At 39.7% G+C, this 19,589-nt stretch overlaps 1 protein-coding gene and 1 pseudogene across 16 annotated transcripts in view; one reads left to right on the top strand and one right to left on the bottom strand.

Annotated features, from left to right (window-relative positions):
- The first annotated feature begins 171 nt into the window (after positions 1 to 171).
- Positions 172 to 1,228, top strand: LOC128931755 (cbp/p300-interacting transactivator 2-like; annotated as a pseudogene).
- An 8,438-nt stretch (positions 1,229 to 9,666) lies between these two features.
- The window catches only part of ZNF484 (zinc finger protein 484), a 38,850-nt gene continuing 28,927 nt past the window's right edge, over positions 9,667 to 19,589 (bottom strand). For all 16 annotated transcript variants that reach the window (XM_035300156.3, XM_078365652.1, XM_078365653.1 and 13 more), the window contains one exon: positions 9,667 to 18,281. In XM_035300156.3, the coding sequence (XP_035156047.2) occupies positions 15,958 to 18,281 (2,324 nt within the window). In that variant the 3' untranslated portion in view covers positions 9,667 to 15,957. The remainder of the gene's footprint in view (positions 18,282 to 19,589) is intronic.

Here is a 19,589-nt window from a genome sequence, read left to right as displayed (position 1 = left end):
TAAAGACTCTGATCGTCCAGGTTATCAGGGACAACCCCATGGAATCCTCGTAGCACAGCAAAAGTATTAGTTTAAACCTAAATAAAGCCTGGTGTCCTTAAACTACATAAAGCCTCTATTGCCCTGCGAGAGGCCCCTAAGAGATAATACTCATTTGAAAATCTCTGTAAAGACAGCTCATTGTTGGCAGCTGCCGGGTGCTCCTACCGAGCTGTGAGAGCAGCGGAGGGGAAATAAAAGGGAACAGCTCCGAATCTGCCCCAGCAGCCGCTGCAAGACCTCGGGGCCGACATAGTGACACCGAATCGCCCTGCACGCCAGGAAGGCCCCCCTCTATATGCTGCTGAGCCGATCCTGGACCCGACGATCCCGCCCTCCGTCTTCCAAGCAGAAATCGCAAAAACGGAAGGACTGGAAATGGCACACCATATGATGGCCATGAACCACGGGCGCTTCCCTGATGGCACCAATGGGCTGCATCACCACCCTGCCCACCGCATGGTCATGGGGCAGTTCCCAAGCCCCCATCACACCAGCAGCAGCAGCCCCAGCACGCCTTCAACGCCCTCATGGGCAAGCACATACACTATGGCGCGGGCAACGTGAATGCCACGAGCGGCATCAGGCACACCATGGGGCCGGGGACTATGAATGGAGGGCACCCCCCGGAGCGCACTGGCCCCCGCAGCCAGGTTTAACAACTCCCAGTTCATGACCTCCCTGGTGGCCAGCCAGGGAGGCTCCCTGCTGGCCAGCATGCAGCTGCAGAAGCTCAATAACCAGTATTTCAACCATCACCCCTAACCCCCACAACCACTATATGCCGGATTTGCAGGCCACCAGATGAACTGGACAAACCAGCACTTCCGAGATTGCAACTCCGAGCACAGCGGCGGCAGCAGCACACCGGTGGCTAGGGCGGCGGCTCCGGTGGCGGCTCAGGCGGCAGCAGCAGCACCCCGGCGGCACGGGAAGCGGCACGGGCAGCAGCAACAGTGGCGGCGGCAGCTGCAGCAGCAACATGCCCGCCTCCGTGGCCCACGTCCCTGCTGCAATGCTGCCGCCCAATGTCATAGACCGAAAATGTTAAGAAAATCGTAAGGGCCAGGCATGGTGGCTCACACTTACAGCCCCAGAACTTTGGAAACCTGAGGCAGGAGGGTCACTTGAAGTCAGGAGTTGGAGACCAGTTTGGGCAACAAAGTGAGACCTTATCTCTGTAAAAAACTTTAAAAATTAGTCAAGTATGGTGGCATGTGCCAATAGTCCCAGCTACTTGGGAGGCTGAAGTGGGAGGATCGCCTGAGCCCAGGAGTTTCAGACCGCAGTGATCTATGACTGTGCCAGTGCACTCCAGCCTGGGCGACAAAATTAGATTCTGTCTCTAAAAAATTAAAAAAAGGATTATAAAGAAGAGAAAATACATTTACAATACTGCACTGTATTTATCAATACCATAAGTTGACATCATCTGTTTACAAGATGAATCATTTGTCTGAAATGGCAGGCAACTGCAGCTGCAGACCTCAATCTATGGTACATATCAAAAAAATTTAACTTTTTCTTATAATATTATGACTTTTCTCTGCTTCTTGGGAGCACTTACGACATTATTGGTGGCACTTCAAATGGGTCCTATGGAGTTATTAAAGGTTTACAGTATAGCAAGTATAGCATGTTTACTGTAAATCTTTAAAAACCCACCGGGCGCCGTGGCTCATGCCTGTAATCCCAGCACTTTGGGAGGCCGAGGCGGGTGGATCACGAGGTCAAGAGATCAAGACCATCCTGGTCAACGAGGTGAAACCCCGTCTCTACTAAAAATACAAAAAAAAAAAAAAAAAATTAGCCGGGCATAGTGGTGCGTGCCTGTAATCCCAGCTACTCAGGAGGCTGAGACAGGAGAATTGCCTGAACCCAGGAGGCGGAGGTTGCGGTGAGCCGAGATCACGCCATTGCACTCCAGCCTGGGCAAACAAGAGCAAAACTCCGTCTCAAGAAAAAAAAAAAACTTTAAAAAACCCCATGGGACCCATATGAAGTACCTCTAAGTGTTGTGAGCAGCATATATTTTTGAGAACTAAGAGAGATCACTTTTTACTGTGATTTACAATTTACTGGAGACAAAATGCCCATGCAAACATGACTAGTGTCACATGACATTTCAAGTGACTACACACAACACTTGAGCTCACCACTGTAGCAACAGAATGTGGCTACAAAATTATTATAGTACTACCGTATGTAGTACAGTTAATTTCATGCAGTTATGATTTTTTCTTATATATACATATATATATATATTATGTATTTATTTATTTAATTTTTGAGATGGAGTTTTGCTCTTGTTGCCCAGGCTGGAGTGCAATGGCGCAATCTTGGCTCACTGCAACCTATGCCTCCCGGGCTCAAGCGATTCTCCTGCCTCAGCCTCCCAAGTAGCTGGGACTACAGACATGTGCCACCACACTCAGCTAATTTTTTTGTATTTTTAGTAGAGGTGGAGTTTCACCATGTTGGTCAGGCTAGTCTCGAACTCCTGACCTCAGGTGATTCACCCACCTCAGCCTCCCAAAGTGCTGGGATTACAGGTGTGAGCCACTGAGCCCAGCAGATTTTTTCTTTTTTAAAATTTATTTTGTTATTATTTTTTAATAAAGACAAGGTCTCGCTCTGTTACCCAGGCTGGAGTGCGGTGGTGTCATCACAGATCACTGCAGCCTTGAACTCCTGGACTCATGTGATCCTCCTGCCTCAGCCCTCCAAAAGTGATGGTATTTCTAAGGTTTATCTCTCTCTCTTTTATTTTTTTTTTTTGAGATGGAGTCTCACTCTGTCGTCCAGACTGAAGTGCAGTGGCGTGATCTTGACTCACTGCAACCTCCGCCTCCCGAGTTCAAGCGATTCTTCTGCCTCAGCCTCCTGAGTAGCTGGGATTATAGGCATGCACTACCACGCCCGACTAATTTTTGTATTTTTAGTAGGGACAGGATTTCACCATGTTGGCCAGGATGGTCTCAAAATCCTGACCTCGGGATTCACCCACCTCGGCCACCCAGAGTGCTGGGATTACAGGCATGAGTCACTGTGCCTGGCCCATCTTTTTTCAAATTGTCACAAATCTCCAAAAATTTCCCAATATTCTATTGAAAAAAATCCATGTATAAATGGACCCACACATTCACACCTTAATCCCAGCACTTTGGGAAGCTGAGGTGGGTGGGCTGCTTGAGCCCAGGAGTTTAAGACCAGCCTGGGCAACATGGTGAAATCCTGTCTATACAAAAAATGCAAAACTTAGCTGGGTGTGGTGGCGTGGGCTTGTACTCCCAGTTACTTGGAAGGCTGAAGTGGGAGGACCGCTTGAGACTGGGAGATTGATGTTGCAGTGAGCTGAGATAGTGCCACTGCATTGTAGCCTGGGTTGACAGGGAAAGACCCTGTATCAAAAAAAAAAAAAAAAAAAAAAAAGTAAGTCTGGGCATGGTGGCTCATGCCTGTAATCCCAGCACTTTAGAAGGCCAAGGTGGGTGGATCACGAGGTCAGGAGATCAAGACCATCCTGGCTAACATGATGAAACCCTGTCTCTACAAAAATACAAAAAGTTAGCCAGGCGTGGTGGCACGCACCTGTAGTCCGAGCTACTGGGGAGGCTGAGGCATAAGGATCCCTTCAACCCAGGAGGCAGAGGTTGCAGGGAGCTGAGATTGTGCTACTGCACTCCAGCCTGGGTGACAGAGTGAGATTACCATGCCTGGCTAATTTTTGTCTCAAAAAAGAAAAAAAAAAAAGAGAAAAAGAAAAACAAAATCTTGAAAGAAGCCAGAGGAGAAAAACACTCATAGAGGAGGAGAGATAAGAATTATACCTGACTTCTGAAAAACCATGCCAGCAAGAAGAGAGTGGAGTGAAATATTTAAAGTGTTGTGAGGAAAAAAAAACCTATCAACTGAGAATTCTATATCCTGTCAAATTGTGCTTCAAAATTGAAGGAAAAATGAACAAACAAAAATTGAGAGAATTTGTTGCCAGTAGACAAGAGGAAACCACGTAATAGCAATCTGAATTCACTAAAAGAATCCAGAAATCCTAAATATGGAGACAGGTGGAAAATACTTTCCTTTATCTGTCTTTTCAAATTTTGGAATGATAACTTAGTCTTTAAAGCAAAAATAATATTATATAACAGGTTTCTTACATATGTTGCTATAAGTATATGACAGTAGCCAAAAGGACAGGGCACAAGTATAATTTTATTGTTGAAAGGATTTTAAATTTTTTGAGAAGTAGTACAATCTTAACTCTAAGTATATTATGATAAATTAAGAAAGACCATGTTGATTTATAAACCAACCCCTAAAAGTAATATGGGGAATTACAGGTAAATATCCAATAAAGGAATAAAAATGGAATTCTAAAAACATTTGATTAATTTAAAAGCTGACAATAAAAAATGGAACACAGGAACGAAACTATTAAGCAACAAAAACAAATGAGCATACTGGAAAATGAATAACAAAGGAGCAGATTTAAGCCCTACTCTATTAGTAATTACATTAAATGAACTTAAACCTGAAATTTAAAAATGGAGACTTTCAAGCTGGATAAAAAAGCATGATCCAACTGTATATTATCTAAAAGAGATATGCTTTAACGGTAAAAATACAGATTGATTAACAGTAAAAGGGTGGTAAGAAGTGTACCTGCAAACAACAAATATAATATGTGTTACTAACATGAACTCAGTACAGCGGATATTGCCAGAGTTTTTCTGAGACAGAGTCCCACTCTGTTGCCCAGGCTGGAGTGCAGTGGTGCGATCTGGGCTCACTGCAACCTCCACCTCCCAGGTTTAAGCAATTCTCCACCTCAGTCTCCCGATTAGCTGGGATTACAGGCACATGCCACCACACCCAGCTAATTTTTTGTATTTTTCATAGAGATGGGGCTTCATCATCTTGGCCAGACTGGTCTTGAACTCCTGACCTTGTGATCCACCCACCTTGGCCTCCCAAAGTGCTGGGATTACAGACATGAGCCACCGTGCACAGCCTGTCAGAGATTTTTTTAAAAAGACAATTCAAGATGTTAACAAGGGTCAATTTATCAGGAAGATGTAACAATGATAAATATGTGTGTACCAAATAAAAGAGCTTCAAAATATAAACTAGGCGCAGCAGCTGCTAGGGAGTCTGGGGCAGGAGGATGGCTTGAGCCTAGGATTCCAAGGCTTCACTGAACTATGATCATGTCACTTGCACTGTAGTCTGGGTGACATATCAAGACCCTGTCTCTAATTTAAAGATGAAAGATTGAGAGAAAGCTTCAAAATACACTATGCAAAAACTGATATAACTAAAAAGAGAGCCAAATCCACAATCTTGCTTGGAGATTTGATATCTTCCACAGTAATTGAGAGAACAAGCTTGACAAAAAATAAATCCAGTAGGATGGTAGAAGACTTTAAAAATGCTGTCAACCAATTTGACTTAATATATGTAGAACACTACATCCAAGGATTGTATTCTACACATTGTTTTCAAATGTATGTGGAACCTTTAAAAAGATAACCCATGTTTTAGGTCATAAAGAAACTCCAATAAATTCTAAAGATTAAAACGTTAGACAATAAGTGGGGTTTTGTGTGTGTGTAGAAAGTGACTTACTTATTTATTTATTTATTTAGAGAGAAAGAGAGAGAGAGAGAGAGAGAAACAGGAGAGAGAAAGAACCCGCTAACTCTTACACTGAGTGAGAATCCAAAAAGACGGAATCCAGGAGAGGAAAGCAGCTTCCACACTGAGTGAAAGGGCATAGAGAGAGATGGAAGACAGGCTTCCACGAGTGTGTGTGGAAGAGGACTCCTGAGGGGAAATCCAAGAGAGAAAGATGGCTTCCATGAAGGGACAGTTTGTGTTTTTTTTTTTTTGAGACGGAGTTTCGCTCTTGTTACCCAGGCCGGAGTGCAATGGCGCGATCTCGGCTCACCACAACCTCCGCCTCCTGGGTTCAGGCAATTCTCCTGCCTCAGCCTCCTGAGTAGCTGGGATTACAGGCAAGCGCCACCATGCCCAGCTAATTTTTTGTATTTTTAGTAGAGACGGGGTTTCACCTCGTTGACCAGGATGGTCTCGATTTCTTGACCTCGTGATCCACCCGCCTCTGCCTATGTGTTTAACTTTTTAAGAATTTGCCGGCCAGCAAGATGGCGGTGGCTTTGGCCCTGCTGCTCCAGAGCGCCCGCCTGCCTGCCCGGGAGCTGTCGGCCCGGCCTGGCTCTATCACAAGAAGGTTGTTGATCATTATGAAAATCTTGAGGCCGGGCGTGGTGGCTCCCGCCTATAATCCCAGCACTTTGGGAGGCCGAGGCGGGTGGATCATGAGGTCAAGAGATCGAGACCATCGTGATCAACAAGGTGAAACCCTGCCTCTACTAAAAATACAAAAATTAGCTGGGCATGGTGGTGCTCACCTGTAGTCCCAGCTACTCGGGAGGCTGAGGCAGGAGAATTGCTTGAACCGAGAAGGCGGAGGTTACGGTGAGCCGAGATCGTGCCATTGCACTCCAGCCTGTGTAACAAGAGCGAAACTCCGTCTCAAAAAAAAAAAAAAAAAAAAAAAATCTTGGCCGGGCGCGGTGGCTCACGCCTGTAATCCCAACCCTTGGGAGGCCAAGGCGGGTGGATCACGAGGTCAAGAGATTGAGACCATCCTGGTCAACGAGGTGAAACCCCGTCTCTACTAAAAATACAAAAAATTAGCTGGGCATGGTGGCGCGTGCCTGTAATCCCAGCTACTCAGGAGGCTGAGGCAGGAGAATTGCCTGAACCCAGGAGGCGGAGGTTGTGGTGAGCCGAGATCGCGCCATTGCACTCCGGCCTGGATAACAAGAGCGAAACTCCGCCTCAAAAAAGAAAAAAAAAGAAAAAAAAAGAAAAAAAAAGAAAAGAAAATCCTAGAAACGTGGGGTCCCTTGACAAGACATCTAAAAATGTTGGAACTGGATTGGTCGGGGCTCCAGCACGTGGTAATGTAATGAAATTACAGATTCAAGTGGATGAAAAGGGAAAGATTGTGGATGCTAAGTTTAAAACATTTGGCTGTGGTTCTGCAATTGCCTCCAGCTCATTAGCCACTGAATGGGTGAAAGGAAAGACGGTGGAGGAAGCCTTGACTATCAAAAATACAGATATCGCCAAGGAGCTCTGCCTTCCTCCCGTGAAACTGCACTGCTCCATGCTGGCTGAAGATGCAATCAAGGCCGCCCTGGCTGATTGAAACAAGAACACAAAAAAGGAGAGGCAGAGAAGAAATGAGCCCTCCCTGGGCGAAGCCTCCAGCGGGTTACACCAGCTGTGCAATCACCTTAGCTGTTCAGAAGCTGCTCCCTCTACACTGAAGAGTTATGAGACACGCACAATACTTTCTGTTCATATTATGACGTATGCAAGCAAAATACAGTTTCATTGTTCTGAATCCAAGGTTTCTTTCAGCCCACTCTTATCGCCTTAACCTAGTTAACGTATATTTTGAATTGTGTGTATGGCCTCAGAACTGAAATAGATAATGAAGTCTCAAGTTTTGGTAGCCCGTGAAGTGCATAAATATCTTAATTTTACCTGAATTGATTTGGGGCAAATTACCCGTAGAATGCCTTTGTTCGATTATTTGATAGAACCAATTGTACATAAAACAGATATGCGCATATATACATGTATATATATGTATATATGTACACACACACACATACGTATATAAATAATAAAATAATGGAAGATGATGGTGTTCTCTAGTTAAAAAAAAAAAAAAAAAAAAGAATTTTCCAAAGTCTTTGTGCCATTTTACATCCCTACCTGCCACACGAGTTCCAGTTGCTCTACATCTTTCAACACTTGGTCCTGTCAATCATTTTAATTTTCGTAATTTTAATGAGTGTGTAGAAGTGTCTTATTGTGGCTTCGATTTGTATTTCCCTGGTGGCTTACGTTGAAATCCTTTCTTGTCTCTATTGACCATTTCGTATCTTATTTTATGAATATCTCTGTTGAAGTCTATTGTCATTTTTATTGAGTTGTCCTTTTACAATTGGGTTATAAATTCTATATTTTCAGAAACAAATCTTTTGACAGAAATCTGTTGTAACTATTTCTACCCATTCTGAGTCTTCTTAAGTGCTTTCAAAGGACAAGTGTTTTTAATTTTGAAACTTCCAAATTATGATTTCTTTCTTTTATAGTTCATTATTTATGCATACTACCTAAAAAAATCTTTTCCTATAGTTCTGGTAAATTTTAAATAATAGCTCTGTAAATGATATTTATAACAGGATTATTAATTTTTTTCAGTTTTTCATTAATTTTGACCAATTGTGTCTCACTAGGAAATCATCCATTTACTGTAGGTAGCATTCTCTTCTGATCCTATGAATTGATTCAATATCCATGTCTTTTACTCATTACAAATCTTGTATAATTTTGCTATCTCTTTGCCTTATTTGGGTTTGTGTGAGATATTTAGTTTACTAAGGTTTTAAAGTATTTTCATATTCATTTTAATAGGAAAAGGATAGATTATTTTATAAATTTCATTGCCTGGGTAAGTTTATGTATGGTTTTGGGCACAACAAAAGAACAATAAAATGGAATGGTTTATGTCAAAACGTGTTTATTTTTACCACATAGCTGAAGTCTGTAGTTAAGTTGCTGCTACTTTTGACTCAGTAACATCAGGACCAGTGTCAGTGAATCTTTTGGCCTTTCCCCAATGGTTGAAAGAAGACCACCACTGCTGGAGGCATAATATACCAGGCAGGAAAAGGGATGGAATTGATGGTTACAGCTAAGTCTGTCTCTTTTCTTAGGAAATAAAGGTATTCCCGATACATCTACCAGTGTTTTGCTTCTCTTGGGCTGAAGCAAGTCATTTGGCCACTACCAGTTTCAGAAGATGATGATGTTGCAGCACTACTCACAATAGCAAAGACATGGAATCAACCTAAATGCTCATCAATAGTAGACTGGATAAAGAAAATGTGGTACATATACATCATGGAATACTATGAAGCCATAAAAAATGAGAGCATGTCCTTGGCAGGGATATGGATGGAGTTGAAGGCCATTATCCTTAGCAAACTAATATAGGAACAGAAAACCAAACATCACATGTTCTTACTTATAAGTGGGAGCTAAATGATGAGAACACATGGACATAGACACACTGGGGCCTATTGGAGGGTGAAGAGTGGGAGGAAGGAGAGGATCAGGAAAAATAACTAATGGGTTTTGGGTGATGAAATAATCTGTACAACAAACTTCCATGACATCTGTGTAACAAATCTGCATATGTACCACTGAACTTAAAATAAAAGTTAAATTTTAAAAAAAGGTAAAGTAAGCAGTGATAGAGGAGTTTGGGGATTGCATACTGGTTCAGAAAAGCAACAGAATCTGCCACTGTGGCTATCCATGTGCAAGAAAAGCAATGAATCATTTTCCCAAAAGATATACAAACTATACAGAAGAACACTTAAAATATTATATGTGAAGCTTAAATCTTAAGATTAAAAATTCAGAAGCTGTAAAAGAATAGAGATACATTTAAACATGTAGAAAATAAAATTATGTGAATGGAATAATATCATATACAAAGTCGAGACAAGGAGTAGATGTTTTCCAAAAAAGGTTTTACTCCCTTTAACATAAAAAGCTGTTATAAATTAATAAGCTAAACAATCAAAAAAGAAAAATATATAGTTTATAAAGGCAATTTACACAATAGCAAATTCAAATGGCCAAGACACATTTAGAGGCATGTTAATACACAAATTATAATTAGAGGTCACTTGGAACTGTAAAACTTCTCAAGGTTAAAGAGTAACAGCGGCCAGGCATGGTAGCTCATGCCTGTAATCCCAGCACTTTGGGAGGCTGGGGCTGGTGGATCATTTGATTTCAGGAGTTTGAGACCAGCCTGATCAATATGGTGAATCCCCAACTCTACTAAAAATACAAAAAATAGCCGGGTGTGGTGGTGGAAACCTGTAATCCCAGCCACTTGGGAGGTTGAGGCACGAGAATCGCTTGAACCCAGGAGGCAGAGGTTGCAGTGAGCCAACATGGTGCCTCTGCACTCCAGCCTGGGCAATAGAGACTCAGTCTTGGGGGGGCAGAAGGGGGGAAGAGCAACAGCTACTTTTAGTAGGGGGAAAGATGTACATTTATACACTAATATTCAAAATATAAAAAGCTAGTCTTAGGACAAAGGAATCCGGCAACATCTGTTAAAATAACATGTACCATTTGATCAATCCCATTACTAGAAGCATATGCTACAGAAAAAAGTAATCTCCCATTGGTAAGAGCATGATTGTACTTATCCAATAATTTCTCAGGGAGTTATAAAAGATCATTTTTCTTTATGACAAAAATGTGAATAACCAGTGGCAATATGGTAAAAAAAACTGTAGTACGTCCACACCATGGACTCTCTTCAGCTAGTTAAAAATCATTAAATGTAAAGGGTGCAAAAATGAGTATATAATCTCTCTTATGTATGACAATGAAAACACAAACATTAATATATGTTACAGATGACATTAATGCGACTGTGATTGTGAATATATACAAAAATGTAAAGTGGATTAGCTTTAATTATCTGTTGACAGACTATTGGAGTTGCTTTGAATGGAGGCACAAAAATTGAGAAGACATAAAATATAAAAGTTACAGTTAGGCCAGGGGTGGTAACTCATGCCTGTAATCTCAGCACTTTGGGAGGCTGAGGCAAAAGAACTGCTTGAGGCTAGGAGTTTGAGACCAACCTGGGAAACATAGCAAGACTCCATCTCTATAAAAACTAAAAAAATTAGTAGGTATTGTGGTGTGTGCCCATGGTCCCAGCTACTCAACAGGCTAAGGCAGGAGGTTCACTTGAGCTCAGGGGGTCGAGGCTGCAGTGAGCCAGGATTGTGCTACTAGACTCCCACCTGGGTGCCTGGGCAAAAGATTGAAATCCTGTCTCTAAAGTAAATAAAGTCACACTTATGCCAAGTTATATATATATGTATGTATGTGTGTGTATATGTAAATATTTATTTTAACAAAAGGATAGGCAAGTGTTGGATGGTCTGTTTTTCTCCACTGGTTTGAGACATGGGCTTGAAGTTAAATCAGTGAACAAAATGAATTATATTCATTATGAAATCTGCTTCTATAGGAAGACTTTTTGCAATGTATCAAATAGATTTTCTTTTCTACTTGAATTTTATAGCATTTAATAAAATGATGTATTCTTAGAAGACGTATTCTTCTCAATTACTTGTCTGGTATACAGTGAGGTGTGACTCATGGACAAAGATTTTTCCATATACAATATATATTGTACAGTAGTCACAGGGCTTCTCTGTAGTATGAATAACTTAAAATTGGTTCTGAGTTCCGTGAAGACTTTTTCACTTTCAATAAATACACTTTTACGCATGTGTAAATGCTCAAGAATACTGAGAACTGATTTCCGTGTGAAGCTACTCTCACATTTGCTCTTTTGTTGTCTCCTTCTGATGGAAACATTCTGATAAATTCCAGGTGAAGTGTCTTCAGTCACTGTTCTTATAGGCTTTGTTCTCCGAATTGTTTTTAATGTATAATGGGATTTGAATTATTGCTTTTTCTCATGTGTGAATTTACTATGTTCAGGTTGTTAACTTTTCAGTGGAAGATTCCCTAGTCATCATATTCATAAAGTTTCTCTCCAGCATACATTTTCTGATCTATAATTAAGTATGACTTTTAAAGAAAACCCTACCCACATTCAGTACAAACAGAAAATTACTCTCCCCATGAATTATCAATGCATAATTAAATGTTTGAGTATATGTTTTCTTATATTTTCTGAATTTGCAGTATGATTCATTTTTAAAAAATTAATTTAAAATGCATTTTTGGCTAGGTTCAGTGGCTCACATCTGTAATCCTAGCACTTTGGGAGGCCAAGGTGGGAGGACTGCTTGAAGCCTGGGCAACAAAGCAAGGTCTCATCTCTCCCTGCACCCCCACTTCAAAAAAAAAGCCAGGTGTAGTAGCACAAGCTTGTGGTCTGAGCTACTTGGAAGGGTAAGGCAGGAGGGTTGCTTGAGCCTATGAGTTGAAGTCTACAGTGAGCTATGATCATACCACTGCACTCCACCCTGGGTGACAGAGACAGACCCTGTCACTAAATTTAAAAAAACATTGAAATTAATAAAATAGAACAAAATGCATTTTTATTAAAACATTTAACTGTAAAACTCTCTTAAAATAGTTTTCTGTAAATACAGATGAATTATAATAGAGTGCTGGCATAAAAAGAAATGGTTGGCTTGGCATAGTGGTTCACGCCTGTAATCCTAGCACTTTGGGAGGACCAGGTAGGTGGATCACTTAAACCAGGAGTTCAAGACCAGCCTGGCCAACATAGTGAAATCCCATCTTCCCTAAATATACAAAAATTCACTGGGTGTGGTGGTCCATGACTGTAATCCCAGCTACTTGGGAGGTTGAGGCATGAGAATCGCTTGAACCCAGGAGCTTGCAGTGAGCCAAGACTGCGAAAGTGCACTCCAGCCTGGGTGATAGATCAATACTCTATCACAGAAAAAAAAAAAAAAAGAAAAAAAGAAAAAAGAGGAGATACGGCTAACACAGTGTTTTCCCTAGTAAAGTCTATATTCCACAAGCCTCCAAACTATACTAACCTTTGAGTTCTACTTAACATTTAGCTCTCCCAATTCACTCAAAGTTTTAGATAATTTATTCCTCAATCAATTCACAAGTGCTCCTTGAGATACAAGAAAGTCTTTCTTTCTTCTGGAGCTCAATCCTGTGTTGACAAAAGGTCAAGTAGCTCTTTTATACTTTTTTTCTTTTCCTTGGGAGTGTAAAAATCTATTTTCTAAATATGTGCTTGAGAATAAAGGTTGAGAATCGCTAGCTCAGTAATCCTACAAAGTTAATTTTTCAAAACTTGGTACTCTATACCAGTCTTCATTAACCCCATTTTCTACTAATTATACAAAGGAAAAATCATAGTATTAAAAAAGACATCGCGCGCGAGAAGCTTTTAGTCAATCTCTTCCATTTGCTAAAATTTGGCAGGTACCAAAAAAAAAAAAAACTGAAACCACCAGAGGTAATTTTCTCTTACGTATCAAAGTTTGTAAAGGTTTTAACAAATGAGCGAATGCCTTAAGACTTTTAGCAACAAAAGACTGGAATAAAGTAATACTGCAAATCTAAGCATTTTCATTTACAAGTCAGTAATTTTGGTAATTTAGAAAATAGATTTTTGGTCTTGATACTTCTTCAATAGAAACAGCTATCTCAATGAGTTGAAAACTTGTGCCAGTGGCAAAATAGGTGGTACAGACTAGTACTTCCTTTGAGAACTAAAAAAGGTGGATGAAAATATTAAACACATTTAATTTCTTGAAGGCATAAGAAAGTTATCACAGCAGTGAGAAACTGCAGGAATAAAATAGAGACAAGACATAGTGCCTGAAATTTGGGACTGTTTATAGTTAAGAGGTATTTGCTAGTTCTGAAGGCAAATACTGGGCAAGAGAGGCTGGAGAGAATTTTTGACAAATTCAAGTGTCTGAAGGACAAATACTAGAATTCAAGTCTTTCCAAAGAAGAAGGGCCTGACATACCTCCAAAAGTCCTAAGTCCTAAAATTATCCTAGAAATAAGGTTTATATGTTCACATTTTGAACATATAATAAAATAAGAGAAGTCTTTCAGACTCAAGCCCAGTTTCAAATGATCTCAATACGTGACTGGATAAAGGCAATCAGGAATTACTAGTGACCTAGCCTAATCACCTGTTAGAAGCTATGGTAAATCTTCTGTGGAAGAAGGTATTATCCAGACCATCTTATTACCTCTACAATTTTAATATATATTGTCTGGCAAGTGATATAAAAAAATCATGATATAAAGAGATAGGACATCAGCAAAACTGGAGAAAAATACCAACCATTAGAAATAGGCCAACAGGAGAGCTAGGTAAGAAGGCTATCCCTAAAAGAAAGAGAGAAAATGAGGCAGATGCATAAATAGATAATAGCTAGGAATTTCCCAAAATGCATGTGTTTGCACACACATGCAAGCACACAACACACACACCCCAAAAACTACTAAGCCACAAATTTAAAAATCATTATAAACTCCAAGGAGGATAAATACATAGAGAAATTACACCTAGGCATATCAATGTGCAACTGTTAAAAAGACAAATAGATAAATTTCAAAGAAGACAGAAAAGCAGATTTCTTACAAAGGTAATTGTATAAAGCTTACTTCTCAATAAAACAATAAAAGACAGACCAAAAGAAAATATCATCAAAATACTAATAGAAAATAACTTTCAACTTAGAATTCCATATTCAATAAAAGTATCCTTCAAAAATGAAGGCAAAATAAAACATTGCCAACAAACGAAAAACAATTTGTCACCAGCAGACTCACAGTAAGAGAAATACTAAAGGGTGTTTTTCAGTAAGAAAACAAAAAATTTTTAAAGAAAAACTTAAGGGACAGGAAGGAATAAAAAAGTAATGAAAATGATAAATATGTGGATTAATTTAAACGGATATTGACTCAAATAATGATTGGCTATGTCCACCATATACAGAATCCAAATATACAACATCAATACCATATGAGGGACAGATAAATGGAATAAATGTTATAACTTTTCCCCTTGTCCAGAAATATTGTTAGTACTAATTTACATTAGCTTTTAATCAGTACAGATATTATATAAGTATCTGATATAGTATATTTAAGGCAAAAAATTACTAGCGATAAAAAGAAACATCTAATAATGATAATGTGTCAATTAACTAGGAAGATTGCAACAATTCTAAATTGTATGTAAAATCAAAGACAAAATACATAAAGCAAAAATTAGTAGCTCTAAAGTAGACATATTCACAATTATTTGTAAAATTACAACACACTTCTTTCAGTATCTGATAGAAGACAAAAAACATCTATTCAAATACAGAGAATTTGAAAAACAAAATTAATTAAGATTAGTTTGTAAAGATTGCCAGGAGATAAAAGGAGAAGTCTTCCAAATGTTCAACTACATTTTATCTCCTAATGAAACAAACTCATGGTAATCTAGCAAGTAACGAATATGTATGTACAGAATGTACTAAGAAAATCAAAAAAAATTTTAGGGTTTGACATCCATTTTCTTAATTTGTCCTATTTTTCAAACAGGAATTGGTAACAACAATATCCACAAAGTGCAGGTTTCTGTGATCAAAGCTGAGGATCTAAAGTGCTGCTATCTAGAGTTGGGTCCCTGTAGCTATGTTCCACGATCTTAGGGCCAGTTCCAAGGTGATAAGGAGTTAGAGGACTGTACATCATTAGGAAAATAGGCTTTTGATAAATAGGCCAGGAGCAATTTCAGACCTCCTTGGTACCTGCTGTCTTGGCATATACCAACACATATAACAATATATAATGGTGACTTCCCAAAGAAAAGAGAAAAAAAGTAGAGTCCTCTCTTTCTGTCTTTAGTGTCAATTTTCACAAAAACTGCTGATCTATTTTCAGTATAGACCTGAATTGCCCTCCTTTTGTCTTGATCTCAGTGTCCTTAAGCTGCTTAGACAATGTAAAATTATCACTCTACTCATTATGAATTTTATTGTGTCAATACTGAATAGTACCCAGAACATGAAAAACTCAACAGCCCTGAATTTATAAAACTGTTTGCCCAAAAAGTGAAACAAGAATGCAAGTCATTTCCTTGCACATTTAGTATTATTTGCAGGAGCTTGATAACACCAATGTCTGTTAAGTAAGTAAATATGGCCACTATACATTGCTTAAATACTACTGAGAGTATCTCCCCATATGTGTAACTGGGTATCAGCTATATAATCCAGATGTTCATAATTCCAACTAGATAGAAGAAAGCTGGCCTTGGTCACCTCCTGAGTCCCTATACCATAATTGTGGCATTGGGCACTCTGCTTTCCCAGTGTCAGATTTCTGAGGCATACTGAGTTGCGGCTTCCAGTTTAAGATTTTCCCCAAGTCATTGCACTTATAGGGTTTCTGTTTAGTATGAATTTTCTGGTGTTTAATAAGATTTGATCTGATGGTGAAGGCCTTTCCACACTCAGCACATATATATGGTTTCTCTCCTGTGTGAATTCGATGATGCTCATGGAGTTGTGACTTCTTAATGAAAGATTTCCCACAGTCACTGCATTTATAGGGTTTCTCTCCAGTATGAATTCTCCTGTGTCTATTTAAGTGTGACTTCTGGATGAAGGATTTCCCACATTCAGTACAAATATAGGGCTTCTCTCCTGTATGAATTCTCTGATGCATGATAAGTGTTGATTTTCTTGCAAAGGCTTTCCCACATTCACTGCACTCATAATGCCTTTCTCCAGTATGGGATTGCTGATGTATATGGAGACCTGACTTCCGAGTGAAGGCTTTCCCACAGTCACTGCATTTATAAGGTTTTTCTCCAGTGTGAATTTTCTGGTGTGTAAAAAGATTTGATCTGTCAGTAAAAGCCTTTCCACATTCAGCACATCTATAGGGTTTCTCTCCTGTGTGAATTTGCTGATGTACATGGAGTTGTGATTTCTTAGTGAAGGATTTCCCACAAATACTGCATTCATAGGGTTTCTCTCCAGTATGAATTCTTTCATGTGTAATAAAATGTGATTTGTGGAAGAAGGCCTTACCACATTCAGTGCAAACATATGGTTTTTCTCCTCTATGAATTCTCTGGTGCATACTTAGTGTTGACTTCTGAATGAATGCTTTCCCACATTCACTGCATTCATAATGTCTCTCTCCGGTATGACACTTCTGATGTATCCTGAGCCGTGACTTCCAGGTGAATGATTTTCCACAGTCGCTGCATTTATAAGGTTTCTCTCCAGTATGAATTTTTTGGTGCTTAATGAGATTTGACCTGTCAGTAAAGGCCTTACCACATTCAGTACATATATAGGGTCTTTCTCCAGTATGAATTTTCTGGTGTATAATGAGATTTGTCTTGTGAGTGAAAACCTTCCCACATTCTGAACATATAAAGGGATTCTCTCCTGTGTGAATTCGCTGATGCACATGGAGTTGTGATTTTTTAATAAAGGATTTCCCACAGTCACGGCATTCATAGGGTTTTTCCCCAGTATGAATTCTTTCATGTGTGATAAAATGTGACTTCCGGATAAAGGCCTTCCCACATTCAGTACACACATAGGGTTTTTCTCCTGTATGGATTTTCTGATGCATACTTAGTGTTGATTTCCTTGTGAAGGCTTTTCCACATTCAGTACATTCAAAGTGTTTCCCTCCAGTATGAATTTTTTTATTAAGGTTTGAATTCTGAGAGAAGGTTTTCTCAGATTCGCTGTTCACATAGGGTTTTTCTCCAGAATGAATTCTCTGGCATCTGAACAGATCTGACTTCTGGATAAAGGCTCTCCCATAGTCATTGCATTTATAGTAATTCTCCTCATTAGGCGTTTTCTGAATGTTTGACTTGAGGAAAAAATCCTTCTCATATTCACTGCATACACAAGGTTTCTCTCCTGCATAAACCCTCTGATGGCCATCAAGTTGAGACTTCTCAGTGAAGACTGCCTCACATTCATGGCATTTATGCTGCTTTTCTTCAGTACAAATACTCTCATGTGCAAAGGCATGTGAATTCTGGGAGAAAACATTTACACAGTCAGAAAACAAATAGAGGCTGTCTCTAGTATGAATTTTCTGATGTTGAATGAGAGCTTGCTTATGATGGACAGGTTTCCTACATTGATTACATTCACAAGCAGTCACTACTATATGAGAATTCATATGAGTAAAAATATCACCATCTCCAATAATCTCATCAGAATCATCTGTTGGATTTCCATTATATAAGGTTATAATAGGCTCCAAATTCTTTCCAAATGAGTTACAGTTATGGAGTCTTTTTCTTGAGGAAACCAGGTGTGTGTTTACATGAACTATTTCCCCAATAACCTTATAGTCACAGACCCTGTCATTAGCTAGTGTTTTCTTGTGAATGAAGGCAACACGACTTAAAGGTTTGTTCTGGTTTTCTCCACATCTTCTCGTGTGTTCATCATCTTTACACAACTTTTCTAAAATGGAATATGGGTCATCTCTTGTGAAGAGATTAATTCTCTCAGACTGGAAAGAAACTTCTTCAGACATTCTCTGTTGTAAAGGTTCAAAACCAATTTTCCCATCTAAAAAAGAAAGAAAAGACTGATAGAAAGAATAATTAACAGAAAATAAGGCCAGGTGTGGTGGCTCACTCCTGTAATTTCAGCATTTTGGTAGGCTGAGGTGGACAGATTAGTTGAAGCCAGGAGTTTGAGACCAGCCTGGGCAACATGGCAAACTCTGTCTCTACAAAAACACTACAGATACTCAGATACTGTCTCTACTAAAAATTATTCAGGTGTGGTGCCGCATGCCTGTAATCCTAGCTACTTGAGTGGCTGAGGCAAGAGAATGGCTTGAAGGCAGAGGCTGCAGTGAGCTGAAATTGTGCCACCGTACTCTCGCCTGGGTGACAGAGCAAAACTGTTTCCACACACACAAAAAAATAAGACTAACTGATACACACAGTTGATCCAAGGCAAAAACAGGGAAATGAGACAGGCTATGTAAGTATAACAAATGTACATGAACATATAAAATATACATAAATATATAGGTATAATAATCTATTTATATAATAAATACAATGATATACAGTAATAATATTAATACATTTATGACATGATAAACAATACCATTTAGATATGCTGTTCTAAGTTCTATATTAATTGACCTAAATTTTATCCCAGCCAGATGTCGTTGCTGGCTCATGCCTGTAATCCCAGGACTTGGGAAGTTGAGATGAGAGGATTGCTTGAGTCCAGGAGTATGAGACCAACCTGGGTAACATAGTGATACCCCCATCTTTACAGATAAAACAAAAAATTAGCGGGGTACAGTGGCATGTGCTTATAGTCCCAGCTACTCAGGAGGCTGAAGCAGGAGGATCACTTGAACCCAGGTGTCTGAAGCTGCATTAAGCTACGTTTGCACCATTACACTCCAGCCTGGGAAACAGAGTGAGACCTTGTCTCTCTGTTTTCTTTTCCTTTTTTTGAGACAGGGTCTCACTGTTGCCCAGGCTCTGAAGTGTAATGGCGAGATCGTGGCTCACTGCAATCTCCACCTCCTGAGTTCAAGGGATTCTTGTGCCTCAGCCTCCTGAGCAGCTGGAACTACAGGTGCATGCCACCATTCCTGGCCAATTTTTATATTTTTAGTAGAAACAAGGATTCACCATATTGGCCAGGCTGGTCTCGAACTCTTGACCTCAAATGATCTGTCCGCCTTGACCTCTCAAAGTGCTGGGATTACAGGTGTAAGCCACCAGGCCCAGCTGAGACCCTGTCTCTTAAAAACAAAAACAAAAAGCACTTTATTGCAACGCTTTGCTGTTGGTATTATTATTGTTTCTAGTTTACAGATGAGGAAACTGAGCCATAGAAGAATTC

Source organism: Callithrix jacchus, chromosome 1 (genome assembly GCF_049354715.1).
Source record: "Callithrix jacchus isolate 240 chromosome 1, calJac240_pri, whole genome shotgun sequence".
Taxonomy (NCBI): Eukaryota; Metazoa; Chordata; class Mammalia; order Primates; family Cebidae; genus Callithrix; species Callithrix jacchus.
Note: the sequence above shows the minus strand (reverse complement) of the source record. Positions and strands in the feature narration are given on the sequence as shown.